At 36.9% G+C, this 15,743-nt stretch overlaps 1 protein-coding gene across 6 annotated transcripts in view; it reads right to left on the reverse strand.

The window, feature by feature from the left end:
• The window catches only part of LOC149074195 (mitogen-activated protein kinase-binding protein 1-like), a 413,671-nt gene that overhangs the window by 68,895 nt on the left and 329,033 nt on the right, over nt 1–15,743 (reverse strand). For all 6 annotated transcript variants that reach the window (XM_089246846.1, XM_089246851.1, XM_089246852.1 and 3 more), the window contains one exon: nt 9,287–9,386. In XM_089246846.1, the coding sequence (XP_089102972.1) occupies nt 9,287–9,386 (100 nt within the window). The remainder of the gene's footprint in view (nt 1–9,286; nt 9,387–15,743) is intronic.

The raw sequence follows: 15,743 nt of genomic DNA on the forward strand, positions 1-15,743 counted from the left end.
TTTATATTGAGGTTTTTGGTCCTTCTTGAAAGTCAGTTGGCATATTTTGTCACGCAATCTCGGATTTGATTTGTGATTACTACCTTACTGCATCCTTCACTGGCTGACTGACCACTCCAAAGCAGGGATGTCACCAAAATATCCCCTCGAAAGTGCTATCACCCCCACTCCCCATCCCGCATTTACGAATTTGAAGTGTCACCAGTCTCTCACGATATGTGTATATGCTATACGTATCTACACTATTGTTTTTTTTAGATCTGAACAGCAATAAATGGCCCAACTCCACATGAAAAACCATAAAAAACTGGGAAATAATGATCGTTTTACATCCCTATCTTTTGACTCGACAGACATAGCTGTGTCCAGCTTCCTATAGTATTGGTTCTAATAATTCTAATGATTTAATCGTTTTGATGATTATCAACCTCCTCCACTTTTGAAAGAAAGAAAACTCATTTACTGTCAACTTCTCCACTTGTACAGAGCGAACAGTTCTGAAAAAGGAGTTTGATCTACGGTTATGCAAAGCTCAGTTAATCGTATTTTTCAATTGTTCTTTCTACATCTCTTTTTATTGGCAACAAAAGACCACTCAACCTGCTCCTGGAAAATCTCGCATTTCTCTCTTTCAGATGTTATCTTCCTATTTCCTAAAACATATGGTCATAAAAATCCCTCTAGTTCCCGAACTTTTTTTCTTGTTTCACGGTGCCAATCCAAATGTTTTCCACTGTGCCTCAAATCGTAATATATAAACTTACCTTACAGTTATAGGCAGCTAGATTAAGTATTCCAGCTAGATCAAGTACACAATGATTTGTTTTCCCAAATAATACATAACATAGTAGAAAAATTCATGTTTTAATAAACTGGCACACTATTTAATTAATAAATCTATTTGGTGAGACATATCATCACTATTCCACCTAGTAGCTTACCAAGGTGCAAAACAATGCAGTGAAGCATATTTCAGGGACAACAATGCTAATGGAATAACAATATATATTGTTTTCACCTCAAACTTTTTTCTTAGTTTCAAAAATATAATTGAGGGGTCATGATTGTGGAATCTGGTTTACAAAGCTGTTTAAAAAAGTCAAATTGAATTTTCAACATACGTTCCTCATTAGTTTCTTGAAAGGGAAAAGGAAAGAGAAAGGACTCTAAAAGTCTTTTTAGAGTCCCCTAGAGTACTAGACACTAGATACAGTCTAGACTAGGCACTAGATACAGACAAAGAGCCTCATAGGAGGCTCACCGGGTATCTGGAACAAGATCCATGAAACTCAGAAAAGATGTTCAGTTGTGTATGCACGATTTGTTACAATTTTCCACCCACACATACGTTGCACTCAGGCACAGGCTCAAGACAAAATGTCTACCCAAGCAGGACCTATTTTTGGGTCCCCTGACCTCCCCCAATTAAAAAAACGTCTATTTCAATTGCTTCGTTTTGATGCGTTCAATAGAACAGCGATATTTTATGTCATAACACATCACATCGATTTTTTTTTTGCCCTTTTACCTTGGATTTGGTGCTCCTCCTAGAGCAGGCAGAAATCATTTTCCCATTTTTTCACTCTTTTACCTCAGACTTAAGAGGTAGTCCCTTCTAGAGAGGGCACAAATAAATTTTCCCTTTTTTGCATTTCCACTTCGAATATGACGCTCCTAAAGCGAGCAGAAATGATTTTCTGTAATTTCTTTCGCCCTTTTACGTCGGATTTGGTACTCCTACTAGGCGGGACAAATCATTTCTCCTAACTTTTTTCCCTGTCTACCTCAGACTTGGCGCTCCTCCTACAGTGGGCACAAATAAATTTTCATAATTTTTTTTGCCCTTTCACTTTGGATTTAATGCCCTTCTACAGTACAGCCAGTGCCACTAAGGTGCCCCTGGTTTTTCTAATAGGAAAGTCTGGTGAGTCAGAAGACTGACCAGTGATTGGAGGCACCAAAGTGCATGGGTTTCTCATGTGAGCACATTTTTGTTTCTCCTCATGTAACAGATAGGAACGAGACCCAAGTACAGGATCCCTATTTAAAATGGTCAGCAAATCATAGGTTTTAACTCATTCATTTTTTAAAATATTTATTCAATATATATATATTGAAATACTGTACTGTGTTGACAATTCGATAAAAGTAATACGAGTAGGGGAAAAAGAGGCATGAAAAGCCTCTCCGTCAAAATCTTTCCCACATCACCTTCAATTCCTGTAATACTCCCCACAACACAGGAAAACACTTTTGCTCTCGTTAGTAGAAAAATTGGGTGACCGAGGACAATTCCTCCATTATTTTAATTTTTTACAACACAACAAATGAGAAAGAAATTGTGTCTTCCCCACAAAATCTCCTGCAGGGATAAACAAAAAGAGCTAGAGAGAGAGAGTGTGTGTATTTTTATCTGACCAAAATCGCTATATAATGTAAGTATATAGCTGCACTGCCCATTGATTCTTTTCATTTCACAAAATAACCATAATATTACAAACACTCAAACCACCAATGTTTTTTTCTCATCTCGGTCATATTTCATGTATATTATATAGTTATTTTTTACATAAATGCATCTTAAAGATATTTTTCTAGTAATGTATATCTAACGTGTTTCTGCGCCCCTTCTCATTTGGCAGCCAATGCAATTGCACCAGTCGCATTGCCCCAAGACCACCACTGAATACAACTGTTCATGCCAAGCAACTGGGAGTTAATATTAAATAACCAACCCAAGTAGGATCTCCATTCAGCATTATTCATATTTTTGCTCCTGTAGACACCACCCATAGTGTATGTGAATATGTTATGATTTTGTATTTCCATACTACAGTCAATGCTAATTTTCATAAACCTGTACAAACATGAAAAATAATTCATAGAATTAGTTCATAAATGGGAAAAACATTTAACACTAAAGCTGCTGGTGTAGTCGTTTTGACGGTTTTTGATTTTGAAAACGCCATAATTTCTACAGTATTTGACAAATGTACTCAATTATTTGTGACCTTTCATTATTTTTGTATTTCTCTTTGTGTGGAAAAATGTCAAGATATTGAATGTTTTGTTTGGGAGATATCATTATTTATACCTAGAATGGCCAAGAGCAGTCATTTTGACTGCTATATGTAAACTGTATGTTTTCTCATAGCGGTGGGCATTGGATGCTTTTGCTTTAGGTTTATTCCCTATCATTCTCTCAAGGTATACACAACACATATTCACCAGTTACATACAGATAAGAAAAAATAAATAAAATAATGATATTTGTTGCATCATGTTACTGGGCTAGCTAAAAAACTATGTGTGTGGACAGCAGAAGTTCACGTATTCACAACCAAAACACCATTTATTATTTAGCTATAGTATAGTCTCTATCAGAGCTGTAACTAAGATTTGTGTCATCCGGGGTAAACACTATTTTGCCACCCACCCCAACTTTAAAATTTGATAATTTTATAACAGTGTTCTTTGTTCCCACCTAAAATTGCTGCCCCCTAAATTTTGCCACCTGGACAGTAGCAGTTGCCCCTTCCCCTGCCCCCCACTAGTTATGGCTCTGGTCTCTATCATCAAAGTTGAGGTACTTTTTTTTCTGATCATTCACCTGCAAGTTTTTGTTTTAGTTAGACTTTTTATAACTCTTCAAGTTACTATCTGCTTTGAAAGCTTCCTAGGAAACAGAAGTTCATTCACAATGTGTAGAATTGGCATTTAAAAGATGGACGTGCTTCGTAGGCGGAGATAAACTTGAAAGTCTGGGGGTATGGTCATTATTGTTGGAGGGGCATGATGATGTCAGTTCATATTATAAACATGTGCATTAGATACGTTGACTCCAACTTTGATGCTGGGTGGGGTGGGGTGGGGGGGGGGTTGAAAATTAATGCAATTTTTTATTCACAACTGCCTGGTCCTCTCTTAGTTCCGTTTCCGATCTTCAACTCGAACTTAATCTCCATCCACTCACTACTAACCGACTTATCTCCTGCTTAGCCATGCTTTATAAGATTACTCATGGTCATTTAAATTTTGATACGTCCAATATTCTGACTAAGCCTTTCTATATTTCCAATAGACAAAAAATCAAAACCTATTTTTGCCTCTACAAATTGTTTTAAATTCAGTTTCTTCCCTAATACCATAGTTAAATGGAACAAGCTCCCCTCCACTATTGTTAATTCCCCCACGATCTCTGATTTCCTTTCAAATGTTACAAAACATCAGTGTGTAAATCTACTGCATCCTCTTGTATAGGCCTTGAAAGGCGAACAATATTGCATAAATAAATAAATTAAAATTTATTATCAGCACTGAATGATATTTCTGATAATGAACCTAGAGCTGAGGACACTTACGATGCAAACTCTGACAATGCGGATCATGACTTTTTGCTATATCTACACTTCTCAAAACAATTAGGGGAGCACATGGTTTTAACAAAATTACGCAAAGATGTATACCGATAAGTAACATAAAATGAATCATCCATAATTTAAAGCCTAGCAGGAAACGGAAGAAGAAAACTTCATATGCAAATCAAAGTTCATGACGTCAAAAACCAGAAAAAGGAGATAAGGGCAGAAATCGGGATGTTGCAGAAACGTCTGTTTTACTGCCGTAACTGTGAAATTCGATTGCGCAGTATTTTTTTTTTGAGACAAGGTGACTTGAGGATGTCTCAACAACGTGATTTACTGGAATCCATGGCATGGCGTGTTATAGGCAGACTGGAATCCGGGCAAACACAACGTAGTGTCGCGGACGCTGTTGGAGTCGCCAGAAGTGTTGTTCCAAGGCTGTGGAATCGATTCCAAGAAACAGGAAATGTTAGACGTCGACCAGGGCAAGGTCGGCCACGCGCCACTACAGCAACTGATGACCGGTATATAGGGTTAACAGCCCGTCGAAACAGAACAGAGAATGCTACGCAGCTGCAAAGACGGTTGCTCTTGGCAACAGGACGAAGGGTGTCCAGCCAAACAGTACGTAATCGGCTTCATGAGGGAGGGCTCTATGCACGCAGGCCAATGGTCTGCATTCCGTTGACCCCACGCCACTGCACGGCCCGAAGAAGATGGGCTGCTGAACATCGAGATTGGGAGCAACATGATTGGAGCCAAGTGCTGTTTACAGACGAGTCCTGATTCAGTCTGGAGTGTGACACCCGACATATTCTGGTATGGAGGGACAGGGGCACTCGAAATAACCCTGCATTCGTTCGTGAAAGGTCACAATACAGACAAGCTGGTTGGATGGTATTGGGTGGAATCAGCATAGGCGGACGTACGGACCTGCATGTCATTCGGAATGGCACTTTGACGGCCCGAAGGTATGCAGACGAGATACTGCGACCTCATGTGGAACAGTATTCCCCAAAGTCTGATCGATAACCTCATCGCATCCATGGCAAACAGGTGTGCAGCAGTCTTAGCTGTTCGAGGAAACCACACGCCCTATTAAAACTCATGCATCATGTCTAAACAGTACTTTTTTTTATCGTTTACATGTAACCCAATTGTTGCCCTAAATCATCTTTTCATGTTTTTTCCATATTTTCAAAGAATTAAAGCTTAATTCCAAATTTTTTTACGTCTTTTTTCTGTATTGCGCATTGATACGCATGTACTATCCATTGTATGCCAATACGTGGCTGTCTCGCACGGTTTTCTTCACTTTTTTGCTTGCTCCCCTACTTGTTTTGAGCAGTGTATATACAGGGCCGTAGCTAGCCGTTCTTATGCAAGAATTTGAATTTAGGCCCCTTCTGGCTCCCCCTTCCAAGTGGGCCCTGTGCAGGTGCATCTACCTAATTATGGCCCTGTCTATATACTATTATGAAAGAGAAAGTAATGATTCCAGAAGTGACTGGTCTGAATAAGATAATACTGATGAAGATAAAAATGCATTTTTCTATTTTTTTTTATGATTTGTTTATTACATATTTATATATATATATATATATATTTGTTTAGTCTTTATAAATTAATTTGTAAAATAGAATTTTAGCAAGTACTCCCATATTTTTCCCCAATAGTGCAAATTCATATTGACCTAAGATAATATGTTATCCACAGTGTGCGCGAACAACTAAATAGTCTGAATATAAAAGACTGATACACATATCATCCAAATGAAGCAATGTATATGTTGCGATGTTTGTGTGTGCAATATTCAGGGATGGGATTGCTGTTGACTCTTTTCGGAGCAGTTTTGGAGCAGTAAATTTAGTGTTTCGGAGCAGCAATCTGTGAATTCAGAGCAGTGCGCAGAATCATTATTACCTTTGTCAAAAATGAAAATTTTTTGAACCGAAATAATCAGATTATTCAATTTTGAACATTTTAAACAGTTATAGGGTTTCTGCGTCAAAAATCAGTTTTATATGTTTGATAAAACTTGCATCCACTTATAGGGACGTAAAAATTAGTCATAATCCAAGCTGGGCGTAAGAAGAAAAAGTAAAAGTTTACAAATCAAACAAATAAGCATACATTAAAAAGAAAACCTCATGACATTTTGTTGACTCTGTTTCTGTTGACTCATGACTCTGTTTTCCTCCAATTTCTCAAGAACACTACACATTTTTTTCTTTCGATGTTTTCAGATGAACTTGCCCACTTTCGATGTCTACAAAGTTTTTTCCTCTTTATACCCACTTCTATCATTTTCTCTGCAGTGTTCAGCATAGCTTTTGATGATGACAATTGAATTTCCAACTCCCTTTCTTCTGCTTTTAGTCTTTGATTCTCATCTGGTCGTGGAACTTTCTTATCAAAAGTTTTTTGGTGCTGAAGTTTCTTGGTACTTCTGATGCGAGCTGTGAACAGCTTTCAGAAGATTGACATCGGCATTAATATCTTTAGCATTTTGAGAATGCTGTACATAAGATTTTATTTGCTTAATGCCATTGATACTTTCAATCAAAAGAATATGTTCAGATTTCAGAAAACGTGCCATCATTTTTCTAACAAGAGCTCCTAGCTCATCATACAAAATGTGTATGAGGGTCTCCTCTTTTTCAAATAATGTCAGAAAGCCATTCAAAAGTTCTGATATGCTTCTTTCAGAAACAAAGCTTTCACCAAAACACTTTTATCTGAAAGGACTTCCTGGATTTGATGCAGTCGACATGAGTCTGATCTGGACTCCTTACTTCTGAATCAACGCTGTGAATTCTCTCTTTCATTAATTCTGGAATTCTCTTTCAATAATTCTGGAATTATTTCTTATTAATGCTGGAATTACCTTTCATTAATTACAGAATTATTTTTAATTAATGCTGGAATTATAACTTTCATTTATTTTGGAACTGAAATTCTCTCTTTCATTAAAACTAGAATTTTTCTTTCATAAATTCTGGAATTCCATCAATGCTGAATTCTCTCTCTCATTAATTCTGGAATTATCACTTTTATGATTTTGGAATTATCACTTTTATGATTTTGGAATTATCGCTTTTATGACTTTGGAATTATCACTTTTATGATTTTGGAATTATCACTTTTATGATTCTAGAATTATCTTTTATTAATTCTAGAATTATCTTTTATTAACTCTGGAATTATCTTTTATTAGTTTTGGAATTATCTTTTATTAGTTTTGGAATTATCACTTTTATCAATGCTGACATTATCTTTCATTGATTCCAGAATTATCTTTCATAATTGCTGTAATTATCACTTTCATTTATTTTGGAACTGAAATTATCACTAATTTATTTTGTAACTGAAATTATCACTAATTTATATTGCAACTGAAATTATCACTAATTTATTTTGGAACTGAAATTATCACTAATTTATTTTGGAACTGAAATTATCTATTTCATTAATTCTAGAAATTTTGTTTCATTAATTTTGGAATTATCTCATCGACGCTGAAATTATTTCTTTCATTTATTGTTTTAAACTCCTATTTATGCCATAAGAAAATAACTGGGGATTGTGCGTGTTTTCACTGAGTCACGTGATCTTCCGACGAATGATGTTTCGTTCTCAGCACTGCCAAGGCATAGAGCGCTGACGTCATGCTTCCTCCAGCTCGATGGTGAAACATAGTGCGCCCACATTTCAGATTCCGAAAACCCTCGTCGTCTCCGATAGGTTAAAAACCCCGAACTTTTTTTAGCTCGAAATTCGATTTTTTAATCAATCGGAGACAACGCGAGTTTTCGGAATCTGAAATACGGACACACTATTTTCACACCAAATGCAGAAAACCTTGGTAGAACCGGTTATCTTGATGAATTCTACAAAAAAACCGGAACATACACAAAGGTTTTCCATAAGTTACAGTAGCAACGCAGAGGTTGACGTCACAGCATGATTCAAATGAGGTCATCGAAAGCAAAAGTTGAAGAGGGAAATTTCGGAGAACCCCCGATTGGTGCAGAAGCGCCAAATTTTCTCGGAAAATCAACGTTATGGCACAGTATGTAGCAGGAAATTGCTAATGGCGCAGCAATCCCATTCCTGAATATTTATCTATACTCTATACTTTTTTCATGAAAAATCTTGTCAACAGTTGTCTTCCATACTTTCATATTTAAAGTTGGAGAGTCACTTTATAGACAACCTGTATGCTTAAGAAAAAGGAAATTCCTTTGAAATTAATAGATTAACCATGTGAGACAATGCTTGCTATTTTTTATTTTGAAAATTTAGTGTGATTACATATATTGTGCTGAAAAGAACCCCCTGCCAGTGGCCCTCATAGGTATAACATATAGTCTGGCCCTTCTAGTGTTAAAGGAATAGTATATGGTTTGGAACCAGAAGATTAGTTTGTAAAAATGTGCAGTTTGTAAATTGAAGGTTCGTAAAATCGAGCATCAATTGTACTAACTCTATAAATATATTTTTTTCTCCTTTACTGTATTTTCAAGCAGATTATAACTTTATAATAAACAATAAATATTGTAAGTTTAATTTTGAAATTTGAAAGTTATATAATATTGTACTGTAATGAGAAATTAAGCACATCTGAAAAACTAGCCATATACAATTAAAAACATTCAAGTATATATAGATAGTTATTAAGAGCTATACATCAAGAGTATAGCTGTTAAAACTTATAAGCATATCATGCACTACATAGCACACAGCCAAGGGCGTAGCGAGGGGGGAACTTGGGGGGGGGGGGGTCTGGTCCTCCCCGAAATGTGAGAAAATGACCGAAAAAGAGGAAAAGATGGCCAAATCTATTGTTCTATCACTTTGGTCCCCTCCCCGAAATTTCTGGCTACGCCCCTGCACACAGCATATTATTTAACTTTGATTACCTGGAGTAGCAGACTTTGACCTCCTAAAGGAATCTTTATCTGGTATATTTTGCAAATCTCCTATACTTTTGCTACTTGTCAAACCTCGTCTATATCCCACCTAAAAAAACATCAATATCAAATGCAAAGTAAGAAAAAAAAAAATTTTGTTTACAAGTAAATGAGTATTTTTGTGCTTCTACATAAAAGTACATGGAAATAACATTATGAATAATAGCTATAGAAATGTGCAAAAATTATTTTCAGCCAACCTATCACACAGCCTCACAGCAATATTTCTGCCTCAAATTTAATTCAATCAAGACTGACACAAATTACCTTTCCCTCTTTATTTAATAAAAGAGGAAGACACTTTTTCTAATGATTAATCTGTAGGGATACGTCAGGGACATAGCGTGGCTTCTTTTTCTGGGGCCCCCTTGAAAGGGTTGTTATTATGCAAAATAAGTGTATATGTTTCTGGGGGGGCACATTCAGCTTAAGGTTCCGGTTGCCCCAGCCTAGTTACGGCCATGGGATATGTACATTTTGCAAATAAAAAATCAAAATTTTGCAGTAAACATATCTCTGAATTAGAAATTTCATATATATTCACACAAAAACTAACTAGCAACACATTTTCTTTTCAATTCAATTATGAGGCTAAGTATTAAAGTATTGTAATTAGTTGAAAGCTAATATTTTAATAGTGTCTGTATTTTCTTCCCACGTGTTCTAAACTAGAGATCAACAGACCCCTAGGGGGTTCTTGGAAAGATTTTATTGGGTTGGTCCCCTTGGGGGTCCTTGACAAGATTTCATGGGGTTGAAGTCCTCCCAGGGGTACTTGGGTGAAAAAAAAATTTGCTCATTTTCATATTGCTACACACTAAATATTATTTTGTGAAGGCCTTTATTTTGTTAGCACAGGAGGTCCACGGAATGCAGAAGGTTAAGTACTTCTAACCTTTGCTTTCTATCAGTAGCATGATCCAAATGAATGTTTTAGCTGTGTAGGGATCAGAAGTGTTTTTATCGTGCTCCACTCGCCTCAGCAAATTGTAATAGCCACCAGCGCTTTGATGTTATCAGGGTTTGAAACTGGAAGCTGTTTCTTCCCCCACAAAATGTAAGTTTCATGGGGAGGAAAAAAATCAAATTTTCCACAAATATATATTTCCCATTTCAAAAGAAAATGTTATTGTGGTAGGCTGAGCTGAATCTCATGGTTGTCTAGTTCCTTCCTTCTTGTGTTTTCATTCCGTCCAATATCGTAAAATATCGCTTGACTAGACTGGACACACACTCTTTGTTGTTCACACTGTATGTCTTTTGCAAAAATTTAGAAATTGAGATATTATTCTGTCGTTTTTGAATTTTTTCGACTTCACAAAAATAATCCTTGGAAAATTTGGATCCGGTGTGTGAAATTTTGAGTTGTTTGGATAAGTTTTTGATGTAGAAAAACAGAGTTTTTAGAAAATTTCGAGATCTTATTTGTGTGGGTGAATTAGACAACGAACGCTCCCGGAAGGTCAGGAAGAAGGCGACCATTTTGTTACTGATAAGGAGTTCAGATACATGAAGAGACGAGAAAAAAAATCGTGTGAAGCGGAAGTAATAAGTTTTTTTTATTATTTTTTTATCTTCTCTCTTGCTTTTGTTGTGCATAAAATACCGCAATTTCGTGTAAAACATGAAATTTTTCATCAGAATTTGACATTGAAGGGACGTAGTCATTCTGAGATGATTATATTTCATGTTAATTAATTTGTCAGAAAATTAAGAAAACAAATTTTCTTTGTGTTTTGTCATAATATTTTAATGTCATAGGAAACAGAAATGTTGATTTCAAAATGATCATATATTGGGACGTTTCACAACAAGTGTCGTGTATCTGTAAATTAATTGTCTTGATGTGAAAATTTTTGTTAATTTCTCTGTCTTGTCGCCCAAAAAATTACCATGCTACTAATCATGAGTGAAAGTATGTCGTATTGCATATTGTTGGAAAGCTAATTTTTTTCCCCCACAAGATGATGTAAATGTTTTTTTTATGAATATTAATGCATTTAATCTTATAATGGAAATCTTTGCATGGAAATCTTATAATGGAAATCTTTGCATGGAAATCTTATAATGGAAATCATTGTTGTGGATGAACATTATTGATGGACCCTTTCATTTTATCGAAACGACCCCGTATCAAAAGAGAGGAATGTTTTTCTTTTGGTTTTAATGTTTTACTTTTGGTTGGCTCCTCGTGACATGATTGGGAAAAAGTTTAGGTGACGTAGTTTGCGCGACAAATCAGACGATGTGCTTCCACAAGTCCCGCCTATCGCTTGATCTGATATTAACACCAGGAAAACTTTGGAGGCGGACAGTTCAACAACTTCACTTTTACAAGAAAGACGGTCCCTTACAAAAAATCCCTCCCCCCCACAAAACTTGAAAATCGTCCGAAACCATGAGAACTCACAGACAAGTCACAACTCCCGATTCGAAAGATGACTTAAAATTCTAAAGAATCAAACCCGAGTCGGTCTGTAGAGTCAACATGGTGGTTAGTCCCGAGTGACTAAACCAGCGAGAGTAATCCGGCTATCGCCGTCATGCCAGATGGAGGAGTCCAGGAGCCAAGCAGTCATCACTTGAAGTCTGTGTCGAGGTTGGTGTTGGTCCAAGTCCATACTACTCCGAATGCTAGTACTCGAGTGAACTTGTCCTGTGGCCAAGCGAAGAACCCTTGTCAAGGATGAATTGGAGACTGTAGAGAACCCTCGTCGAGGATGAATTGGAGACTGTGCTAGGCGTTCAATTGAAGAGATGAACTGTTCATCGGAGATCCGGTCTTCAAAGATGTGACCTGCGTCGGAAACTGTGTTCGTGAGTAGAATTGCTTTTGCCCTTTTGTTTCGGGTTGGTCGGCAAATTGTAAAGTAGAAAAGTTGAAATATATATAGTCTTAGGCATCTAAAGATATTTTTATTTCTTCGATGAGTTGAGGCATGTTGGGTACAATATTAACGGTTTTAAACTTGAATATCTCTGTCTCATGTGAATGAAATATCCTGCCAATATATATAATTTTTTTTATGTTTTAGTTTGTGTTCTTAAATTCAATGTCTACATAGCACTAACAAATGTTAAGGTCCAGAATTTTTTAATGTTAATTGTGAATATGGGAAATCACAAAGAATGATCAAAGTAAATTTAAAAAAAAGAGAGAATTTCCATAAAAACATCAGTGTGTGTTGACAAATTTATTTCTTTTTTGTGTGATTTAATCTTTGAAGTTATAAGTTTTCTGTTGCATATTGATCAGGAGAATTACTCACCGTCACAAAAGGTTGTTGTGGACACGGCAACAACGCAAAAACTGTATCCCCACTATTGTGATCACTAGGCCAAATAACTTGAAAAGTAGGACTTAAGTTTTTTTTCTTTGGATCTGTCACAACTTAAATGGTACTCTGTAAATTTTGAGCGTAACATAACTGGTGCCTTTCAACTCAAGCCAAATCTAATTTCATATAAAAGAGAGTCGTGACAAAATACCACACTCTTACAAAAGTCCAAACACTTAGAGGACTTGCTTTTATGGACAGTTTAAAGCAGCGGATTTTAACTTTTATCTAATTGTGGAGCCTTTTTCAGTATATAATTTCTAAGGCCAAGCTTTGTAGGTCTTCTCTTTTATTTATTTATCAAATTTACTGATTTATTTTATTTTCTTCCAGTGACTGCACAGCCTTTCCGGAAGTGCACACGGAGCCCCCAAAGACTATGCTGAGCACCAGTTGAGAAGATCTGGTCTAAAGGAAATAAATGCGTGCATGATTGCAGCACTATCAAAACTGGATAAGCAAATTATCCCATATCTGCCGGTATCGGTCATAAACAAGGAGACAAGTTTTCCTTAAAATTTTTTTGCAGTCAATCATTTAGTGGACTGAAGCATCAATGCAGAATTTCATTAATGGTAAAACATTTTTACTCTGAGGTAAAGGAAGGATGCCTGAGTGGACAGAATAAAAAAAAGCGGATGTGTGCTCCAAAAAAACCATCATAGGTGCCCAAAGCTGTACAAATTACCACTAGATACGTAGAGCAAGACTGTTATGTATCTGGCAACACCAGAAAACAAGCAGTATTATGTTGTACGAAGGTGGCAGCAGTTCAAAGGAATAACAACATGCCAGGAATGAGTTGTAAATATTGTCCTGTAATAAATGAGTTAAGAGTTATTGTTCAGCTTATGATTTACTACAGAAATGGCTCATAAAATACAATAAAGTTGGCGACGAGTGAAAAAAATCGGAAATAGCAGGCATCGACGATCTAGTAACCATTTTAAATAATTTCGTCTCAAAGCTAAATGAAACTCCTCCAGCACCTTCAACCAGCATTATTGTGAAAACGCTTCTTCAGTCACAATTGATCTCGTTTGAATGCTACGACAAAGCTAACAAAAGTTTCGGTGAATATGTACAAAGATTCAAAAACTACTTCAGGCTCATGGACTCAACGGCAGATGTCGCAGAAGCCAAGAAAATGGTGTTAATCAACTGTCTCGGATCTAAGTACTATCATCTGCTTTCCAGTCTAACTTTACCAGATCTCCCTTCATCGAAGATGTAAGACGACCTGCTGAAAATCTTGAAAGATCATCTCTGCAAAAGGGGCATCCTGAGGGAGAAACACAAGTTTCTTTGCCGCACACAACAGCCAGGTGAGCCGATTTTGAATTATATCGCTACATTAAAAGAACTTTCGAAAACCGCCGAATTCAAATCTAGTTGTGAAAATGCAGAGTCCTCAAAATCTGTCATCAACCTCATCAGGGGCGTAGCCAGAAATTTCGTTCGGGGGGGGGGGGGGGGACCAAAGTGACAGAACAATGGATTTGGCCATCTTTTTCCCTTTTTTCGGTCATTTTCTCACATTTTGGGGGGGACCAGACCCCCAAGTCCCCCCCCGGCTACGCCCTTGAACCTCATGCTACATGCTCAATTTATACGAGGATTACAAGATGCCGAAATCCGCGAAATAATTCTGAAACAAGCTGAACTGACGTTTGACAAAACACTTAAATTCGCATTAGCGATTGAAGCTTCGTAAATCAAAAATAAAGAACTCTACAAGAGTAATTGCGGTTCCAGCGTGAATAAAATTGTGCAGTGCAACAGTGGAAGTTCGCGACGGAAATCGACTTCACATTAACGCAATAGATCGGCAAGTCGAAAGCGAAACCTCAACTTGAGAGACACCGGGTTAGAAAACATGTCTCACCATTGCAGAAAAAGCAACCACCAGACTCAAAACTGCCGATTGAAACACAAGCTCTCATGCCAGATTTGCTTCAAAAAAGGCCATATCAGTAGAGTATGTATTACAGAGCTTCTGAAGCGGAAAAATAAAATCGGATCTGAAAGAAATAGTGTTCAATATGTGGAAAATCCAGATCACTTTCAAGTACGCCAAATTGTTGATATATGCACTAACACTGCCGAAAAAACGATAGAATATTTGCAGTCCTTCAATTAAATGGGAAAAATTGTCATTTTGAATGTGACTCTAGTAGTCGTGTGAGCATCATGAACATAAGTGACTACAGACGCTTAAACCTAAATCTTCCAATCCTGAAAACTAATATATTTTTCCGAAGTTATACAGGTGAAACTTTCAAACCCATTGGATACGTCAAAGTGACTGTATGCTACAATGCTAAATCCAGTGAAGAACTATACCTTGTCAATTTGAAGAGAGAACCTATCCTTGGTCGAAATTGAATGTGTAAATTGGATATCAACATAAATGACATTCATGATTCCACAAGTGTCAAGAATATACCTGAGTGTGCTGTAAAAAGATCTGTTCCTAGTATTGTCAATGAGCCCAAGTGGCGAGGTGGTAAGATGCTCGTCCTGGGTTCAAATCCGAGGGAGGATATAGATAAGATATTTTCCCTAACGAACTTGGTGACCACCAGTAGACAGCGCTTTCATTTCCAACACATCTCATTAATGGTAGTAAATTGCAATATAGCGATATGGCCAGAGTTGGTGTTTGGTGAAGTAGTATTGTCAATGAACACTCTGACGTTTTTGAACAAACAGTGGGCAAGATTCCAGATTATACATGCTTCCTGAAATTGCGGAAAGATGCCAAACCAGTGTTTGTTAAACCATGTCCAGTACCATATGCTTTATGTGAAAAAGTTGAAAAAGAACTGGATAACTTGTGTGATCAAGGGATCATAGAAAAAGTGGATCATTCGGAATGGGGTACTCCACTTGTCATCGTGCCAAAATCTGATGGTTCTGTAAGACTGCGCTGATTATACAAGGTGACTGTAAACAACCAATTTCATGATGCCAGACACCTAATACCCAAGATTGAAGACATATTCAACAAGCTACGTGGTGGATCATATTTCTGCACCTTGGACATCCACAAAGCATGTTTGCATTTA

The sequence above is a fragment of the Pholcus phalangioides genome, unplaced genomic scaffold (genome assembly GCF_987345545.1).
Source record: "Pholcus phalangioides strain wild (caught in Gottingen) unplaced genomic scaffold, Ppha-v1.0 ptg000017l_1, whole genome shotgun sequence".
NCBI classification, from domain to species: Eukaryota; Metazoa; Arthropoda; class Arachnida; order Araneae; family Pholcidae; genus Pholcus; species Pholcus phalangioides.